Source organism: Acromyrmex echinatior, chromosome 2, assembly GCF_024713525.1.
Source record: "Acromyrmex echinatior isolate Ae372 chromosome 2, ASM2471352v2, whole genome shotgun sequence".
Lineage (NCBI taxonomy): Eukaryota > Metazoa > Arthropoda > Insecta > Hymenoptera > Formicidae > Acromyrmex > Acromyrmex echinatior.
In genome coordinates, this window is record NC_141853.1 from 12,587,179 (window position 1) to 12,606,557 (window position 19,379).

A 19,379-nucleotide genomic window follows, 5' to 3' on the forward strand; every position below is an offset into this window, starting at 1 on the left:
AGCATCAGTTCAATCTATATGTATGTATAAATCGTAATCATATATTGATGCGTAATTTATTGATTCAGTACAGATGTGTTTAAAACAGTAATAACATACAATTTGTCTTTCTTTAATCGCTCTACTGATCTTCATTAATCTGCGAGGAGTCACTTTGTCCGTGTTCCTGATAAATGCACGATTATGACAGCACAATTATAATTACAATCTTAATTACAAAACACTTACGCTAACACGAGAATTCTAATCTTCGCAGATGACGTAAAAATGCGCACGGAAAGGGATGATTTTCGAAATGCATAATACGACCATTCCATACTTTCGCATTTTCTCCTTTCTCTTTTCTGCTGTATTATTTACGTCATCTGGAAAAGTATCGCAATTTATCGTCCCGTTATTAAGGCACTTTTATATACCTTATAACGTATTAACGTAATACATAATATCTTATCTACCGCGAGAGAAATTTTTACTGAAACATCGCGCAAAACTGATGAAAAATTTCCATGTTATTTCACCTAACCACTGAATTAATTTGCATTTGCTTTATCCATGTATAATAGTAATGGAAAACAGAACGATACGCACATACAATGGATACAATAGAGTCTAACATCGGCGTATCACCTGTGTTACGATACATATGGAAAAGATCTTTATAAAAAAAAGCGCTCAATAAGGACCGTATTCCGATATATACACTACAGTCAGTATTGAAAATCTTTAGTTCATGTTACTTATAGAATTTTAGTACTGGCAGTGTATATCAGAACATGACAAAGATTACATTCAAGAGGACTCTATTCATGGCCGATATTCATGCGCTACATTTATACAAAAAATGTAAATGCGTGTTGTTGTAAATGCGATCTTTTGTTCGTATTGAGCAATTTGTACGACTTTTAATGCTATACTTAATATTAATTCTTTATTCGGCAGAAGAATTTTAGAGATGTACTCGCGATTAAAGGCGCATAACATATAAAAATAGCATAAAATTTTCGCGTGTGTGTCCGCGCTTTTCAAACTAATTGTAAGAAAAGACTCGTTTACTCATAAGATCGTATAATATTTATATAGATATTCGATAAGAACAAGCATTAATAAAAAAATTTAGTCGTTATAACAAATACGTAGAGATGAGAAATGAAATAAAGTTTCCAAATAAAATCATGGACTCTTGAGCGATAAAAAAATCCTCCTTCGAGACGTTATCGCTCTTATACGTTATCGCGATTTCGCAACTCAAATGCAGTCTGTTGTGTGACCGTTCCCTCTTCCGAGTCCATTATTCAGAGCTGTCAAGAGTGGATATTTTCCGCATCCACACGTGCCCTTGAAGTCGTCCAAATCCAAGGACCAGATCATTCCACCTCCGAGATTCAACTTCTTTATTAGCTCAGCCTGAGAGTGAGACAGATAATTCATACATATTAGGTGTTGGAATTAATTCGTAGCGTTTTACAAGTGATGGGAAGTACTTTCATTAATGTATTTTTTAATGCTCATGTGAAATAAATAACATTCTTTCATTAAAAAACGCTACGAATTAATTCCAACACCTAATATATATATATATATATGTACATAATTACGAGGTCGAAATAAATTCGATAGAAGTACGTACGTATGTATAATGTAAACGAATCGAAATCGAGTTATCAAACTCGCTTTAAGATTGCAAAATAATACGCTGAATTCTTACTCGATGTCTTAGTCGCAATCGCAGTCTAATAATGAATGATGTATTTGTATAACGAACCGTTTGTGAACGAAGGAATGATGTATATATCATGTGATGATCTTCATATATTACACACATATACCTTTTTTGCTACATTAGATACGTCGTCATAGCTGACCCATTGATCGCGTTTCGACGCGTATGGTCCCACGCGGCCCTCCGAATCTTTCGTCACGGACCAGCTGTTATTCTTCACATTATCACATATCTTGCGTAGCGATATGTCAAATATAATGAAACAATTAATAAATAATGTCCTAATATTGTTGCGATTCGATTTATTGACGACAGCGTAGCTGATTTTTTTACCTCGTGATATGCTAGGAATCCAGCCGATTTCGTAAACTTGCCAGGTTCTCCAGGTCCATCGGCCTTCACGTGGAAGCCCGGTCTGTTCAAAGACTTTTCAGACAAGGTGAAACTTGATCCGTAGGTGGGTATACCCAGGACGATCATTTCGGCTGGCACGCCTTTGTTGATCCAGTACGTCACGGAGAAGTTTGCATTCAGGAACGGGCTGATATCGTCGGGATGATGATAAAGCGGCGCGATATGACCGGTTTCACTTCCCATGCCAGTGTGATAGTCGTACGCTACCACGCCGATCCAATTCACGTACCGTGTTAAAAGCGGAATATGGGTGTAGCCCCGGTCGATGACGATCTTGTTCGCTGAGACCACGATGGATAACAAAAGTCCTCTAGATGTTAACGCTTCGCTAAGGTCTTTGAGAAATTCGACAAAGTTCTCGCGATCCTTCTCAGGACCGCGGCTACAGTCGCCCTGTCCGAGATATTTTGTTTTTAATTAATTGCCATAATTATAGCATCCTTAATCTAATGGGGATTTGAGATCTATTAATAAATAGAAAATTTTACCGAAAAAGAGTGTTTGAAAAATAATTTTTTGTTCGATATTTATAAAATATCTTTTTCTCAAAATTAAAATCTTTACATTTTTAAAATCTCTTTTAAATTCCTTGATAATTTATATTGAAAGAATTATTACAATTACACTGAGAAAAAGAGAGGGCATTACGATTACGAGGGCATTTACTTACCTGCCAGCATACCGGAAACTCCCAATCAAGATTAAGTCCATCGAATCCGTACTGCTCGATGATTTTTACGATATACCTAGCAAAATTTTTTCTAGTCGATTGTGGACTACTTATTAATCTGCTGTACTTGTCGTCCTCTGAATCGTTCCATCCGCCTAAACCGAGCAACACCTTAAGGCCATTTCTTTTTTTAATTTCCGCCGTTTTATTGAGAAAACTGCTGTAGACATTGTCGGAGTCATCAATGTTTAGAAGAAACGTCTCCTTTTCCAGCGTAGCAAAGGCGTACACGATGTGCGTGCAAAGCGTCCCGTCGATGTTCTCGGGAGTGAAGCTGCCAAAGCTTGCGCGCCTCCAAGCCCAATTCGTGTAGTAACAAACTATTTTTTTTTCATTTACATTTTTGGCAAGTCTCAATCTCGGCGATAGGCTCTACGAAATCGACAGAATAAATCTCACGGTTTTTTCATGCTGCAACGTGCTTTACATTTGTTAATATTAAAATAATTCGCTAAACTTGTATTCGTCGTGATACATACTCGACTCTCAGCAGTCTTGCATTTGGTGTTCTCCGGCCAGTCGCATCGGTCTTCATTCCAGTAAAGTCCAGGTGGACAGGACTGTTCCGAGATCTTACCGAAGTTGCACAGATAATACTTGGTGCAGTCGCTTTTGTGCGATATGAATAAATGTCCTCCACAGTCCGCTGGAGGTAGTGGGCTGGCTTCGATCTCGATGGTATCATCGATGTCTGGATTTAATTCAGTCGTTGTTGGAATTGTTGCTGGTGGAATATACGTAGGTCTTGGTGATGTAGTAGATTCGATGTTGCTCTGGTCGACATCGATCATAACTACTTCTGTACCTGTTGAACATAAAGATGGTTCAAATGTTATTAAAAAATATGTAGAAAATATATATATTAAAAATTTTAAATATATATATTAAAAAATAAGTTATATATTTTTCTATCAGGAGACATGTAGCGCGGTAGTGTCTCAGCGTTAAGACAAGCGCGGCGATATATTTGTCACATACGTCACAAGTCAGGTTGAGTGAAATATTTTTTGATTTTGAAAACGATCAATACATTTACCTTCAGTAATGGGACACAGCGGACCCTTTGGATAGTTCCTCAAAACTCGATTCATCGTTCTTAATAGTGGACTGGGTTCGCATCCACATCTGTTCTTAAAGTCGTCCAAGTCCAAGGCCCAAATCATACCGCCGCCGAGGCCAAGTTTCTTGATTAATTCTGCTTTCAATTTAATTTGTTGGGCGTCGTCGAAGCTCACCCATTGGTCACCCTTGTAGGCGTAGGGACCGATTCTTCTCTCTTTATCTTGAACAACTGTCCATCCCTTCTTCAACGTTCTTTCACATATCTATCATAAAGCAAAAAAGTACAAGTATTTATATTAACATAAAAGAAAAATTTGCTTCAGAAATAAATATCTTTCATAGAGCACTAAAAATTAACATTCTTCTATAATATACATATGTACTTATTAGAAACTCATTTAATATTTCTATTTACTTCTATTTTTATTTTGAATAATTTTTTTTCGAAAACACAGAGCTGACCTCGTAGTATGACAAGAAACCTCTTGCTCTGGTCGCTTCTCCAGCCTCGCCACCCCCATAAGTTGGCGCGTTTAATCCGTGCACGTTTCTCTCCGCAAGTGAAAATGATTGGCCGTACAATGGAGCGCCCATGATTAACTTTTTCGGATTTGCACCTTTCTCTATCCAGTAATGGATCGAAAAGTTCTAGTAGAAAAAAATCAAGGTGGTTTTAAGACTCTTGCAATACTCAACCGTATTGAATCGTGACGTCAGCGAGAAAAGCGAGAAATGTGTTATAAGCGATACATTGTTTTTCTTGCACGCCATTTATAAATAAATAAAACAAATTGGATAAAATAATGAGATCACTGTAAAACACTTGTAAAAATGGGCCGAGGCACTGTCATCATTATCCCCCCCTGATAGTCAATAAATAATCGTAAAATACGTTTACTACTTTATCCTCAATACGCATGCGCAGCCTATTTTCACATCACAAACGTTTTTCGACTATTTACTTACTATTACTATTAGGGAGGATAATGATACAATATCGGCCCATTTTTACAAATGTTTTACTGCAGCGATCTTATTATTCTGTTTTATTCAAATTCTCTTTATTTACAAATGGTATGTCGGAAAAATCAACGTATCATTTCTCGCTAATGACGTCACAATTCAATATGGCTGAGGTGAGTACTCAGAAGAGATTCAAAATTTCCGAAATTAGTGTAACTCTTAATGTAAATAATCAAATCAAAGTAAAGCTTACGGCATTAAATGTTGGTTCCCAGTCGTTCGGAAGACTATACAATGGTGCTACGTGGCCGGTTTTCTTATCCCATTGACCGTGGAAATCGTACGTCATCACGGATATCCAATCCAGATATTTTGACAAAGTGGGAACATCGTATCCCGCATCAATCACTCTCTTGCTCGGCGAAACAGCCGCAGAGAGAAGCAATCCTCGCGGCTTGAATTCATCGCTCAATTCCTTGATCAGTTCAGCGAAACTTTGTTTGTCAGACTCCGGACCCTTGTTACAGTCCACTTGCCAGCATACCGGGTACTCCCAGTCGAGATCAAGACCCTCGAAGCCGTATTTTTCGATGAAGAGAAGAAGTTGCGTAATGAATTTTCGCCTAGCCGACGGTGAGTTCACCAATCTGCTGTATTTGTCTCCGGCCGAATCGTTCCAACCACCCAACGCCATCAGCACTTTTAAACCTTTTGCCTTGAATGCTGCCACTCTGTCGTAAAACTTGTTGTCTATATCGGCCCAGGGATCGTGAGACTTCATCGTTAAGCTACTACCGTCGAGTACGGAGAATCCGTAAAGTACGTGGGTGCAGAGATCGGGATCTATATCTTCCGGCACAAATCTGCCACCTTCCTGTCGATACCAGGCCCAGTTAGTAAAATAACAGATGACTTTAAACTCATCATTCTTGAAACTGTTCTGTGTAACGCGATCCACCGTATTAGTTGGTCGTATCGCTTGCGTAGGCTCAACGATCAACGTCGTTATCGATGGCGATGGTGCCGATGGCGGTTGCAGAGGCTTATCGTGCTCCTTCGGTGGTTCCGCTAGCACCCGCTGGATCGTGTGCATCAATGGATGAGGTCCGTTGTCACATCGTCCGCGGAAATCGTCCAAATCCAAAGCCCACACCATACCGCCGCCTAGACCCATGTCGCGCACGAATTGCGCCTTCCGCCTGATCATCTCTGAGTCATCAAAGCTGACCCACTGGCTGCCCTTGTAGGCATACGGTCCCATTCTGCCTTCTGGATCCTGTACCACCGTCCAACCACGATTGAGTATTCTATCGCAGATCTCATAGTAAGACAGAAAACCAGCAGCTCGTGTGAACTCTCCGGCGTTTCCAGCACTGGCTGGAGAATTTAGACCATTCCCAGAGCTTGGATCGTTGATCGTGAAGGATTGTCCATACAACGGCATTCCCATGACGATACTCCTAGGTGGCGCGCCCTTTGAGATCCAATAATTGATCGAATAGTTAGCGTTGAAATAATAAAACTCGTCGTCCGGGTGATAATATAAAGGCGCAACGTGACCAGTTCGTTTATCCCATTGCCCATGGTAGTCATACGCCATGACAGCAATCCAATCCAGATACTTGGCTAATGACGGCACGTCATAGCCCTTGTCGATTACTTTCTTACTCGGCGAGACCGCTGCCGAGAGAAGTAATCCTTTTGGTTTAAATTCAGCACTTAATTCGCGTAAGAGAGCTGCAAAACTTTCTTTATCTGAATCTGGTCCCTTGTTACAATTTACCTGTTGGCAAAATAATAAAAATTTGAAAAGTTATAAATAAAAATAATTATAAACGATTTACAATAAATTATGTAAAAAAAAAAATTAAAAAAGAATATAAGAAATAATAGAGTAAAGATTTGAAGTAGAGATTTATAATTTATAATTTACTAAAACTATTCGAAATTCTTCCATAGAAACATAATAAAAATAAAGTATAAACACGCATGTACAGAGATGATAAGCAAAAACTTGAACTTGTTATTGTTCGTGTTAATGTTATTAAATGAAAAAAATGCACTCGCCTGCCAACAAACGGGATATTCCCAGTCCATGTCTAATCCGTCAAAGTCATATTTTTGAATAAACTGAAGAACATGATCGATAAACTTCTTTCTAGCGGAAGGACTGTTCACCAATCGGCTGTATTTATCACCGGCCGAATCGTTCCATCCGCCCAGCGCGAGAAGCACTTTAAGACCTCGCTTTTTATATGCTACCACCCGCTCGTAGAAACGATTGTCGAAATCCGCCCAGGAATCGTGAGCCTTGATTATCATCTCGGAGTAGTCCAGCACCGCGAAACCGTACACGATGTGCGTGCATAGAGTGTGATCGATATGTTCTGGCAAGTAACGGCCAATTCCACGACGATACCAAGCCCAATTGGTAAAGTAACACACAACCTTATAGTAGCCGGACAGCGGGGAGACCTTGTCGGGGTCTATAATCGCTGGAGACAAAGTCGACGTAGGTTGACTTATGGTCGACGTAATCGGGACCTTTTCCGTAGTAAATTCTGGGTGGGTGATTGGTTTCTCCGAGATTGATGGCCGCGAGGATGTCGTTGCCGACTGTGTGGTAATTTCCTTGTCGCCATCGTCTGCGCATTTCGCCCGGGATGGCCAGTCACAGATATGAGTTTCCCTGTTGAAGTGCAAACCCGGCGCGCAGTTGAACACCTCCTGGCGGCCCCAAAGGCACGCCTGGTAGCTCGTGCAGTCACCCGGTACACTACTGTAGCTGCCGGTGATGCAAGTCTAACGTAATCACAACAATACTTGATGTCAATATCAATTATTGAATTATTATGCAATAAACGAATAAATTAAAATGATGAATCAGCCGGATGTACGTACTGCGGAGGTGTGATATAAAAGATTCTATTTGACTGACAATGAGAGAATGTTATGTTAATATCTGTATGTATTAATAATTAATAATTAATATCTAAATGGTCATTCAGCACTATTATATAATTTATTATTTTTGCGTTACTTACGATTGGTACGGTGTCTTTTTCCATGAGCAAGGCATTCTTATGAGGTTTATTGATGCATGGGCTTTTGAAGGCCCAATCGCACATGTTCTTGTCGGTGTTCCAATTTAAACCTGGACCGCACTGCTGCGAAACAAGATCGCCGTTCACACAGACCAGAAAGCTTGTGCACGAATTTGGATAGGGATAATATTGTCCATGTTCGCATGGTTTTTGCGGTTTTTGCGTCGATTCTATAACGTTAGGTTTCGACGTGGTGGATTTCGTGGTTGTTATTGTCGTTGTCGTCGTTGTTATTGTTGAAATTGGTCTGGTAACTTTGGTAGTTGTAGTGGATGGCCTCTTGGTTGAACTACTCCATAAAGGACTGCCTGTCGTCGAGGTAGAATCTAAAGAAAAAAAAGAGATAAAAATTTATGAAACGTACCTTGTACAATAAAAATCAATTTAAGATCGATTAAATTGGCACCTCGACGAAAGATTTCATACACTCCCTGTACGACGCAGTTTAGAAGAAGAAGAGTTAATATCATATAGAATCGAGTGAAGGCCATGGTTTTCGCAGACGCACCGTGAGCGAACGACGCGCAAACAAGCGTCGTTAGCGTGGCTTGTACCCTTGCCAATGCCAGCGATCTTCTTCGCTTTGCGACGAATAGCAAAGGGAGAGGATGCAAGAACGCTTCTTAGCCAGAGGCGACATGTTAAACGGAAAAGATATGTATACGCGACCGTATTTGCATACGCCCAACTCAAACTCAAACAGGTTTATGCTTATGTTTGTCCACATGCTCGCTTATCGACACAATTTTTATAGATTATTAAAGAGTCAATGTCATCGCGATAATTTTCTCGTTAATGGGTTAATGCCATCAACTCAACAAAGATGCTATTTATATTTCGCGACGATCTCGCGACTATCAGTCTGCGCTCCAATTATTATTCATTGTTGTCTAGTCGTTTCGAACTATGTAATTATAGATTCTCTAGCAAATAGGAGGAAAAAATAGAGACAAAAAAAAAGAGGAATAATTAAGAATTAACATATCTGGTTGATGAGAATAGGTAATCTTACCAGTTTCTGCTTGACATTTTGCCGCCGATGGCCAATCGCACAATTGTCGATTCGCGTCCCAATGCAATCCTGGCGCACATTGTTCACGCTTCAACTCGCCGCGGACACATCTGTAATAATTTCCACAGTTCATGGGATCGCTGTAATACTCGCCGCTAGTACAATTCGCTTCCGATGTGCCGGTAATCGGTTTCCTTGTTGTAGAATGTGACAACTGCGTAGTCGGTGCGCTATTTAAAAAAAAATTTAAAGAATGAATCAATAAGGAGCTTTAATGTAGTTGTAACTAAAAGTAAATAAAAGTATATCTTAACGCAGTAACGTATAAACGCCCTGATGAAAGTAAAGCGAGTGTCAATAAAGCGTTAATTGGAGTGTAAAGGAAGTGTAAGGAGGGAGTAACAGAAACGTAACTGAAACTCGTAAGAAGCGAAAATTGGAACATGGAACGTAAAGGAAGCGTCAACTAAATGTTAAAGAAACATAAATGAAAGTATAAATAAGTTCTTTGGCAAGCATGAGCAGAATGTTCATTGAATGTAAACGAAGCGTGATTAGGCAGTCTAGGGAAAACGAAGCATCGTCGAGTTCTTAGATGAACGTGAATGAAATGTAATCGAGGTCTTTGGTAAGCAAATGATATTTTAAAATATATTTCATTTATTCGATAAATATCTAAAAAAAAAGTACTATGCTTTCTTCTTGGAGGGCTCACTTTAAAAAATTATTTCATTAAAACACATCTGAAAAATCTTTCGATGCTACGTCTTTTATCCTAGTCTGTGCGGTTTTTTAAATTCGAGAAGTTAGTCTTTCTCGCTAAGTCTTTCTGGTGGCCGCGTACTAATCAACGACGCTTCGTTTTCAAATAAATTTTTTTATCTCTATATCCTGGAAACGTACACAAAGCGTATTTGAACGCTTCGTGTACTCTTTGCCGAACGTTTAAGAAGCGTAGATGAAGTATTAATGAATGAAATGTTTAGGAGCGTATGAAAAACATTAATGAAAAAAAAAAAAAATTTTAAACATGTGGGAAATGTGACAGATGTGTTTGGGGCACACTTTACGGAGAGTTTGGGGAGAGTTTATGGAGTGTGTGATGAATATTCAAAACCACTAAGAGTCAATGGAAAGTCAATGAAGTATTTAAGAAGCATTACAATTCTTTCATACTTCATTGACGCTTCGTTGACAAGCTTTACATTTTCATCAGGGCGCTAAATATTTTGAATGATCATTATGGACTGTTTTGATTTAAAAAAAAAGAAAAAGATTGAAATATATGGATATTATCAAATAATTGTGATTTGTTTTCTTTTACCACGATATAGTTGATGTAGGTGTGGTGCTACTAGGAGTTGTACTCGGTTTATTAGTTTCGTTAGGCTTTGTGACGTCCTCCGACGGAATTTTACTGGGTTCCTGGCTGGTCCAAGTCCACGTGGGCCAAGTGGTCTTAGTCGTCTGCTGCGTCGTGGTACTCGGTCTTTCTGTCCACGTGGGCCACGTGGTAGTACTAGACGTTGTCATTGACGTAGTAGGGTGCGGATTGCCGTCCACGGCGTCACTGTGAGTAGTTAGAGTCGGTGCTTGCGGTGTCACCGGCTGCGGTGGACGTTGGCAATCCTCCGAGATGGGCGGCAACGAGCGACCTGTTAATCAGAATAATTATATCAAATGTAAAATATTAGAAAAGTAGCATTATGTGTAATAAACATATTATAGCATATAATAATACAGAATATAATAACTTGTAATAAAATGTAGAAAGTACTATATAATATAATACCAAAGATAATAAATAATATAATACGCACCTAGCGCACGATTCATGGTTTTCAATAAAGGAAACGATTCAGAGCAGCAGAGATTCTGAAAATCATCCAAGTCAATGGTCCACATTGTAGCTCCGCCATAGCCATTTCCCGTGATATATTTGCCCTTAGCGTAAACACTCTCCCGATCTTCGTAACCTACCCACTCATCTTCGAAGTGAGCACTCGGTCCTGAAATTATATAGATTTTATACAAAATATACCTACTTATTTTGTTTAAATTCACGTAATATATACTTGAGATTCGTCGATCATCTTACCAATTCCTACTTTCCAATTGTGTCGCTTGATCCTTTCGCAAATCTCATAATACGCCAACATTCCAGGTTGCTTGGTGAACTCTCCTGGTTTACCCGGACCGGTCGTGGGATCACCCAGATCGGCTTGGCTCGCCGTTGAGAGCCGATAAGACTGCCCATATAGAGGGATACCGACTAGGAGCTTAGATTTCTCAGCACCGAGACCAACGAGATAATTCATGGTAAAGTTCTGTAAAATTTTCGAACGTTATATTCTGCGATTTGCAACACGCATTTTCACGCAATTCGAACTTACAACGTTGTAATAGGGTTTGCTGTCGCTTGGTGACCCAAACAAGGGCGCTATATGTGCCAACTTGGATTCCCACGATCCATGGTAGTCGTACGTCATGACTGACATAAAGTCGACGACCCGCGAAATTTCACGCACCTCGTACGCTTTGTCAATGACCTCTTTGTACCCTGACAGGGCAGCAGCCAACAATAGAGGCGGGTCTTGCTTGTTAAACTCCTCTCTGAGCTCTTGCATCAACTTAGTAAAATTTGGCTTATCAGAATCGGGACCTTTCTTGCAGTCGCTCTGCCAGCACTTGGGATAGCTCCACTCGAACGATAGACCGTCGAAATTATGTTTCTTCAGGAAGTTCATCGTGGCAATGACGAATTTACGACGAGAGACGCCGCTGCTGATCAATCGAGAATATTTATCACCAGAACTGTCGGTCCATCCGCCTAAGGCCAATAATATTCTTGATCCTTTGATCGAGGTCACTCGCTGGTATAGATCTGGAATGAATTATTCGAGGAATCATATCATTCGATTATATCTTTTAAAAAGAAAGATTGAAAGATTTGGAACAAGAACAATAAGTGATTTCATGGCTCGCAAGATTCGCTTTAAATATGACGCTATATTTAAAGAAATGGATCCTTTCAAATTGCAGATTTATAATTCAGTTTTGTTCCGAATCTTTTAAATGTCTCAGTAATTGAGATCACATGTGAATTATCATGCTTACTATTTTCAATGTCGGCCCAAGGATCGAACGGCTGAATCAACAGCGTCTCAGGATTCAATCCAGCAAATGCGTAAATAATGTCAGTACAGAGACTCGAATCCAAATGTTCTGGCACGAATTTACCATCCCCTTTGCGATACAATGCCCAGGACGTCATATAACACGCTATACGCGGACCGACTTGCTGCAACACCTTTTTTGACGATGTTGTCGATGTATCCTGACTGATTTTATCAAAAACATTAGGTTTGCAGATCTCTGAAGATCGCGCTAGAATGGCTGCCACACAGCGTTTCTCTCTCGGATCAAAGTATCGGCTGTGCCCGCAATGACCATGATGCAGTTTTCCTGAAAAAAAAAAAAGACTCTGTGATCACTGAATGTATTAGGTGTTGGAATTAATTCGTAGCGTTTTACAAGTGATGGGAAGTACTTTTATTAATGTATTTTTTAATGCTCATGTGAAATAAATAACATTCTTTCATTAAAAACGCTACGAATTAATTCCAACACCTAATATAAATTTGATTTCTGATTAATTTAATTAAGCTAAACCTTACCTTTGATACAAGAATAAAATGCGGAACAATTTTCCGGATCTCTAGAAAGACTATCCTTTGGACACTTCTTTGTCGGGATATCCTCGTAGTAGCCTAAAGATCGTGTTGCAGCGTTTAGCATCGGCCAAGGATTTCCGCAGATACCCTATAAGATTTAAATTCATATGCATGCGTTAAATACGATAATATGCCGTGAATGAATGGTGCCAAATTGCTGTTCAATGACAACGCTTAAATTAAAATCATTCTTTTATATATTGTAGAATTCTGTTGATCTTGATGTATTTAATTATTTATATCCTTATATGGCGCTAAAAATAAAAATTTCAACGAGACGAAAAATAAGTTAATATTATTAATAACCTGAAAATCATCTAGATCTAGCGACCATAATGAGATTCCACCGAGTCCCATTGCTCGAACAAACGCCGTTTTAATTTTAACTGATATAGGATCGTCGTAACCAATCCATTGATCCCCTCGTTTTATGTATGGTCCTTCCTCGTTTCTGCCAGAGATCCACAAACCTCTTTCCAATTTCTCACATATCTATAAAGAACAATCGGCCTTTGATTAATATAAATATTTCAGATTTTACATCGAGAAAAATATCTGATTGAAAATAAATCAGAATCAGCTGAAGATTCTGATCATATAACAATCAGAATTTTGATTCCCCCTTCCCCCTCTCTTAATTAAAATTATAATAGGTAAAAATAAAAAATTCAACGAGAAAATTTTGATTTATTTATTTTTAATCAAAATTCCAATTAATCAGGCTCTTTTTTAGTATTGACGTGATACTTCACCTCGTAATAAGCTAATTTTCCGTCTCTCAGTTTAGTGTAAACACCCTCTTTGCCGGATTTCTGAATGAACGCGCCGACATCGGTGAGATTGCCAAATTTGAGAGAGTATCCTTGACCAAAGATTGGGATAGCGAGGACAAACTTCGATCGTTGCCCGGCGCTGACCTGCTCAACCCATTTGCTTGTATTCTGCACGATGAAGCTCAAGGGACCTGGATGAAGAACGGGGATGAGGTCCGTTCTCCCACAAGAAGAACAAGCCGGCTGAACGTCCCGCCAACTTTTCAAGATTATTAAATCGACGATCGGTAAAAGTTCCAGATCCACGGGATCTTCCGGTGTCAGTGCCACCGCGAGGGTATATCCCCTTTTGGCTAATGGAGCACCGATCAACTTGAGCAGAATTTTGAATTGAGACCAGTCCTGGGCGGCGGTTGGCCAATCGAGCTCGATACCGTCGAAACGATATTCTTCGAGGAATTTGAGAATAGATTCTCGCAATGGAAAATCGGTCGATAAATTGGCATTTCTTTGGATAATTAGGCTGCGATGTGGATTTGGTTGGATGGATATCAGCACGCGAAGTGCTGGATCTTTCAAGCGAAGCCCTGTGGCAGCATTGTAACCGCCTAGTAAAAAAATTGAAGTTATATTAATTGTTATATAATCTAATATTTCCAAAATATTTGTTAAATATTTTTAAACATATTTTTATCTTTGATGATTATCTACCTTTAACTCGATCGTATACTGGATCGTTGGGAACGATGGAATCTTGCCTGTCTGTAATAATAAAATTAATAATCAAGATAATAAAAGTATTCGCGAAGTAATATATGCTTATACATCTATAATCTATATCTAATACAATTATTACTTACCGATAGTAGCTTTGGAATATACTAGGTGAGTGCACTTGTAATCTGGCACATTTTGCGGGTACAAGGAGAATGGTTCCGTCCTATGAACGGCTTCAGAGTTGAAGCGGCAGACAATTTTAGGTTCGAGAATTTGCTGCGTTCTTCGCAAGGTCGGTGGTGCCACAGGCTCGATCCAAATCGATTCATGATCCAGATCAACACCAAGAAAAGGTGCTTCGCGATGTTCCACTGCGTCTCTCAAAGGCAATCTTCGGTTCTCACTATAAATATGAGCAATTCTGTTATACTTGTATCATTATATGTGCTAAACATAATATTATAGCATATATTATTATTAAGTCTATTACATATCAAATCAAGATACGCATTAATAAAAGAACAATTAAGCAATATCTGCATTAAATAAAAATAAAGCAAAATTGTAAAGAGAATTATGGAATTTTAATTTTCAATAGTTTTAAGTTTTTCAACAATCCTTAGATGTGTACAGTGTTTTTTAATAACAATCTATAAAAACAAAAATATATTAAGAATATGATTTAAGCAAATATAAATAAGTAAATATTTAAAAATAATTGTAAAATTTATTTAAAATTCTTTGGAAATAGGAAATAATGTCGTCTTATCTTCAATCAAAGGATATTGCGGAAGAAATATTGATATAAAAAAAGGAAAGGAATATCCCGCAGATTTTCAACTTACGTATATAAGGGTTAAGATTTGCCATGTAATAGCGATTCTTTAGAAAACGAGTGTCGGAGAGGTTTTAGCCGATTAAGATAAAACATATTCTTCGGATAGTCACCTCTCAAAGTCGTCTCGGAATGTAGGATTCGATTTAGCGTCTAGTACGTTGTCCGGCAACGATTCGACTGCGTCGCGCAGGGGATACCTGTGCGAGCCGAACTCATTGTAATTTAAATCATTTGATAAGCGACCGAAGGTCGGTGAGCTTTCGACGGCGTCTCTCCGGAAGAAGGGAAGAAACTCGCGTTGTTGCTGCTGCTCCGACGGCGGCGGAGGAGGTAGGATCTCTCGAACTGGTACTCGATTCGAGGGAACGGCCGACGATAAACTCGTCAGCCAAGCCAAGATAATCCAAGCCGTCATAGTTAACTATATAGTTTGCTGAAATGGAAAATTGTATTGACATTTTATATATGCATCCTGCAGATTCAAGAACCTGCTCGTGTAGAGAGAGAGGGAGGGAGAGGGAGAGAGAGAGAGAGAGAGAGAGAGAGAGAGAGAGAGAAACAAAGATAGAGAGATCCTTCTGCATCTACGAGATCTTAGCGCGAAATGCGTTATTTTTACTTATGCGACTATAAAGGAGGAGCAGCCGGTTTGAGTAGCGACTCGTTACTCGGCTAGGACATAGGAGGCTTATTAGATACAAATAGGAATGCATTTTATGCTGGAGAGATGTACATCGATTTGTGTTTATTCAAAGCCTTCAAGATATCCCGAGTTCCAAGATACCAAGTATCGTGGCGAAAAAGATGCGGCCTTGAAGACGAAGATTCTTGTCCGCTCGTATCGTCTTATTCGCTTTTCCTAGCCGCGCTCGTGTTTTATTTATTGTAATTTCCAGTTAGGCCCATCAATAATTATCTTATATGCGACACGCAGTGAATTCAATAATAAGATCATCGATCTCATTTAGAATATTTATAAGCCAGGTACCAGAATAGATATAAATTTTTACTTGTACTTTTTTTAGAATGAATTATGTTTATAAAAAACAAGGTATATTTTTATTGCATTATTATTTGCAGAAACAGCTTTTTCATAAACTTTTACTTTTGACGCTTACATTTTATGCATTTAGCATCAAATACTCTATTGTCACTCTAAGAAGCGATATTGAACACTATTTATCGTGCGAATTATCCGAGAACAAAAACTCACTCGATAGTACTTGACATATTAAAAGTGTAAACCTTGTCGAAATAAGATGAGATTGTACAATATGAACAATGGTGTATTTCATTGTACGTTTACAAATAGTTGCTAATGCAAATCTTATTAATTAAGGATTTTGGACATCATTAAAAACTGATTATTCAAGAAAGAATTGAACTTTTTATTGGTTAAAATGTCAAAAGGTTGAAATATCAATAAACCTATTTTTAATTCTCTTCTTCGGTAAAAAAATGCAACAAAAAATATAAATTTTTTATACTCCTATATTAATAAAAGAAATAGCTATTACAAATCGCTATTACAAAAGTCATATACAGTTAATGATTTACAAGTTTTTGCTAAAAAAAATTAGATTATTAATAGTGATAAAACAAAAATTATTAAATTTATCAAGCTGCAACCAGGCTATTTTTCTTATATAATTCAGTAACGAGAATACTATTACCTCGTTGAAGTGTGTAATGACGCGTTCTGTGATTATCGACTTTACTACTGCAGTGTTATTTACGTCGAATTTCTTTCAACCATCTCTTTTTTTCTTTCTAGAGATCAAAATAATTTATCTCGTGTAATTTGAATGTAGCGTAAAGAAATTTCAACTTAAGATAAAGATAAGATTCAACGCAATTTAGATCTTATTGCCGCTATACATGTATGGTATACTAAACGAATCTGTCATTAAAGATATGTGTCAGCGTCAGTATAATTAATGAGTATAGTCAACGAGTATAGTCTCAATGAAGATATTTACCATACTCTGACATCATTAAACGTAATATATCTTCACATATAATACTCTTTACATCACCCGTATAGCAATTTTCCTGCTTCGAGCGGAGGAAATTTTTTCGCGTAATTGCGAATCGACGTACGTTACAAACGGACCTTCCTGACTCTTCTTCCGCAACACCGACACGTAGGTATAAACTGTCACTGGTGGAACTCGATGAAGCACTTGTCTGAGCGGCGCGCGATTCGACCGCACGGGAGCGGGGCCCGCTGGGGTCTCCTCGAGTCGAGAGGTGCGCGCGATGAATTTTAAAAGACACCACCGCGAGAAGAGAGAGAGAGAGAGAGAGAGAGAGAGCGACAGGGAGGACCAACAATCTGGTATTCCGGACGCACGAGGACGTCCATATATACCTACTCCTCCATCTAAGGGAACCCGCCCCGCGCCATCCTGCCAGCCAAGTCACCGCTCTGCGACGACCTTGACCACGAGAGGAGCATGACTTCTCGTTCTCGCGCGTACACGCCCTGGTACACCTCCAGAGAGAGACGTCCAGTTTGAAATCTCGACTTACAATTAGATCGTTCCTTCCCTCGAAATGGTTCGCGATAAATAGCCGTATATGTACAATTTATATACAACGCGAGGGCTCGTCGAGGACTCGTTTGGATTACCTGGACAGTTTTTAAACCGTGCGCTATTAATGCAATTCTATCGGCTCTTTCTTATTTGCAGCTGCTATATATATATATATATATATATATATATATTATGAATTATCCCTAAACAAACTTTAATTACTTTCGATGAGAATGCGTTTCTTTTCTACGCACATTCGTATTAATAGTTGACATTTGAATACGGAAATTATTGTTTTCTTTTTCTTTTTTCAGAGAAAAATCTTCTTTGTTTCGTCGCCTTTTAACTCAAAGGTTACAGACATTCCCGTCAAATAAAAATCGATTCCAGACTAGTTAAGGAATTTGTTTAGAAAAACAACCGGTCTTTTTAGGATACTCTGTATGCGATTCCTTAACTTCACGATCTTCCAGAGAATTAAACTTGGTTCACAGACGTTAACGGGTCGTATAATGATTATTTATATATATTGCCGGAATGAATACAGTGTAAAAAGGAAATACGTGTATATATAATGTATTAAGTAGAAAGAATTCTTGCCATTAGTGACGGTGTCGAATTTTTAATCATTTGAAGCACATTATTAATGATGCGAATTTATACATACATTAGATGAGCTAGATGTCGTCATTATTATTTCTTATAATGTTTTAACAAATGATTTTTAAAAAATATATAAACGTCCGAATACACTACATTGCTGCGGGTTTCGCAATTATACGTTTATTATTATTAATATATATTTATTATTATCACTACAATAAAAATTATAGAAAAAAAAATGAAAGTACATTAAGGTTCATTAAGTATTTGTTGTTACTGCAAAAATTGATTGAAATTTGATGTCAGATGATGGAAGTTGACGACGAAAAAAATTACAACGAAGAAAAACGAAATAAAAATTGTCGAAAAATTCTTGACGTTAATACTCCCGCCGAAACGGATCATCAACAGTTGCATATCAAGAAATATATTATTATCCCGTATATAAGGGTGTTAACGAATATCGTTTGCTTGAAGCGGTTTATTCAATGATTTATTCAGCGATTTAGTCGGCGATACCTTCTGATTTTGAAATAACAATTTGTTTCAGCGAACGGGAGGATTCAGACTGAAAATGAGCGATTTGAATTACCACCAGGGAAGTCATTGTACTACTCAACTTCATACATCACAGTTATAAGGTATAGAAAATGTTTGTAGAATCTAATCTTTGCAATAATGGTATACAAGTCTTCCAAAAAGAAAACACCTTATCTGAGGGAGTGGCAACAATTTGCTTTGAACTTGCGAATTTGGTCGATTTATCGGTTTGTTTTTTCCTCTTGTCTTAAAAATACACCGCGAGTGAAAGGGATGAAACTTGTTTTAGGGATCGTTATCTTCTCAGTCTTCCTTGCACGCGCATCGTCGAATCGCGTCGTCGTAAAAGTACTTTCGGGGACGCAGCTCCGCACGCGCCGCATCTTACATTGCAATTCACGAAAAATGTAAAATAAATTCATTAGCTCCTACAATAATTAAGAAGATTCAATGCGCACGGGATAATTGGTTGCATGCTGAACCTCCGATTTTGGAAGCTAAACAATTGTGTGCGCGCGCTGTGTGTGTGTGTGTGTGTGTGTGTGTGTGTGTAAGAGAGAGAAATAGCAAAAAGCTATAAAAAAGATTCAATGCACAATTAATATATTATTTATTAAAGTGTAATCCGTTAA

The 19,379-nt window shown here is 38.4% G+C and overlaps 1 protein-coding gene across 2 annotated transcripts; it reads right to left on the reverse strand.

The window, feature by feature from the left end:
* Nucleotides 1–37: 37 nt before the first annotated feature.
* Nucleotides 38–17,388, reverse strand: LOC105152841 (putative chitinase 10). 2 transcript variants are annotated; one of them, XM_011067337.2, is made up of 23 exons: nucleotides 17,181–17,388; nucleotides 15,178–15,500; nucleotides 14,373–14,632; nucleotides 14,224–14,274; nucleotides 13,492–14,120; nucleotides 13,046–13,231; nucleotides 12,683–12,827; nucleotides 12,123–12,470; nucleotides 11,399–11,889; nucleotides 11,104–11,332; nucleotides 10,826–11,014; nucleotides 10,330–10,660; nucleotides 9,006–9,235; nucleotides 7,934–8,319; nucleotides 6,957–7,691; nucleotides 5,143–6,672; nucleotides 4,389–4,574; nucleotides 3,901–4,189; nucleotides 3,344–3,669; nucleotides 2,805–3,236; nucleotides 2,054–2,527; nucleotides 1,827–1,952; nucleotides 38–1,404 (listed from the first exon to the last, which is right to left on the reverse strand). In XM_011067337.2, exons 2-23 carry the CDS (start codon nucleotides 15,480–15,482, stop codon nucleotides 1,246–1,248), a joined length of 8,037 nt encoding a protein of 2,678 aa, XP_011065639.1. In that variant the 5' UTR covers nucleotides 15,483–15,500; nucleotides 17,181–17,388; the 3' UTR covers nucleotides 38–1,245. The 2 variants fall into 2 exon arrangements, with proteins under 2 accessions (XP_011065639.1, XP_011065638.1); XM_011067336.2 differs by having other exon boundaries at nucleotides 17,168–17,388.
* Between the last annotated feature and the right edge of the window lie 1,991 nt (nucleotides 17,389–19,379).

What these genes read in the sequence shown, in the direction of transcription:
- LOC105152841 (XM_011067337.2), bottom strand. Translation starts at nt 15,482, where the DNA reads ATGACGGCTTGGATTATCTTGGCTTGGCTGACGAGTTTATCGTCGGCC. An exon ending in AAAATGTCAAGCAGAAACTG is followed by an intron (nt 8,320 to 9,005) that starts GTAAGATTACCT and finishes TTTTTTCTTTAG; the next exon opens with ATTCTACCTCGACGACAGGC. An exon ending in GCTGTGTCCCATTACTGAAG is followed by an intron (nt 3,670 to 3,900) that starts GTAAATGTATTG and finishes TATGTTCAACAG; the next exon opens with GTACAGAAGTAGTTATGATC.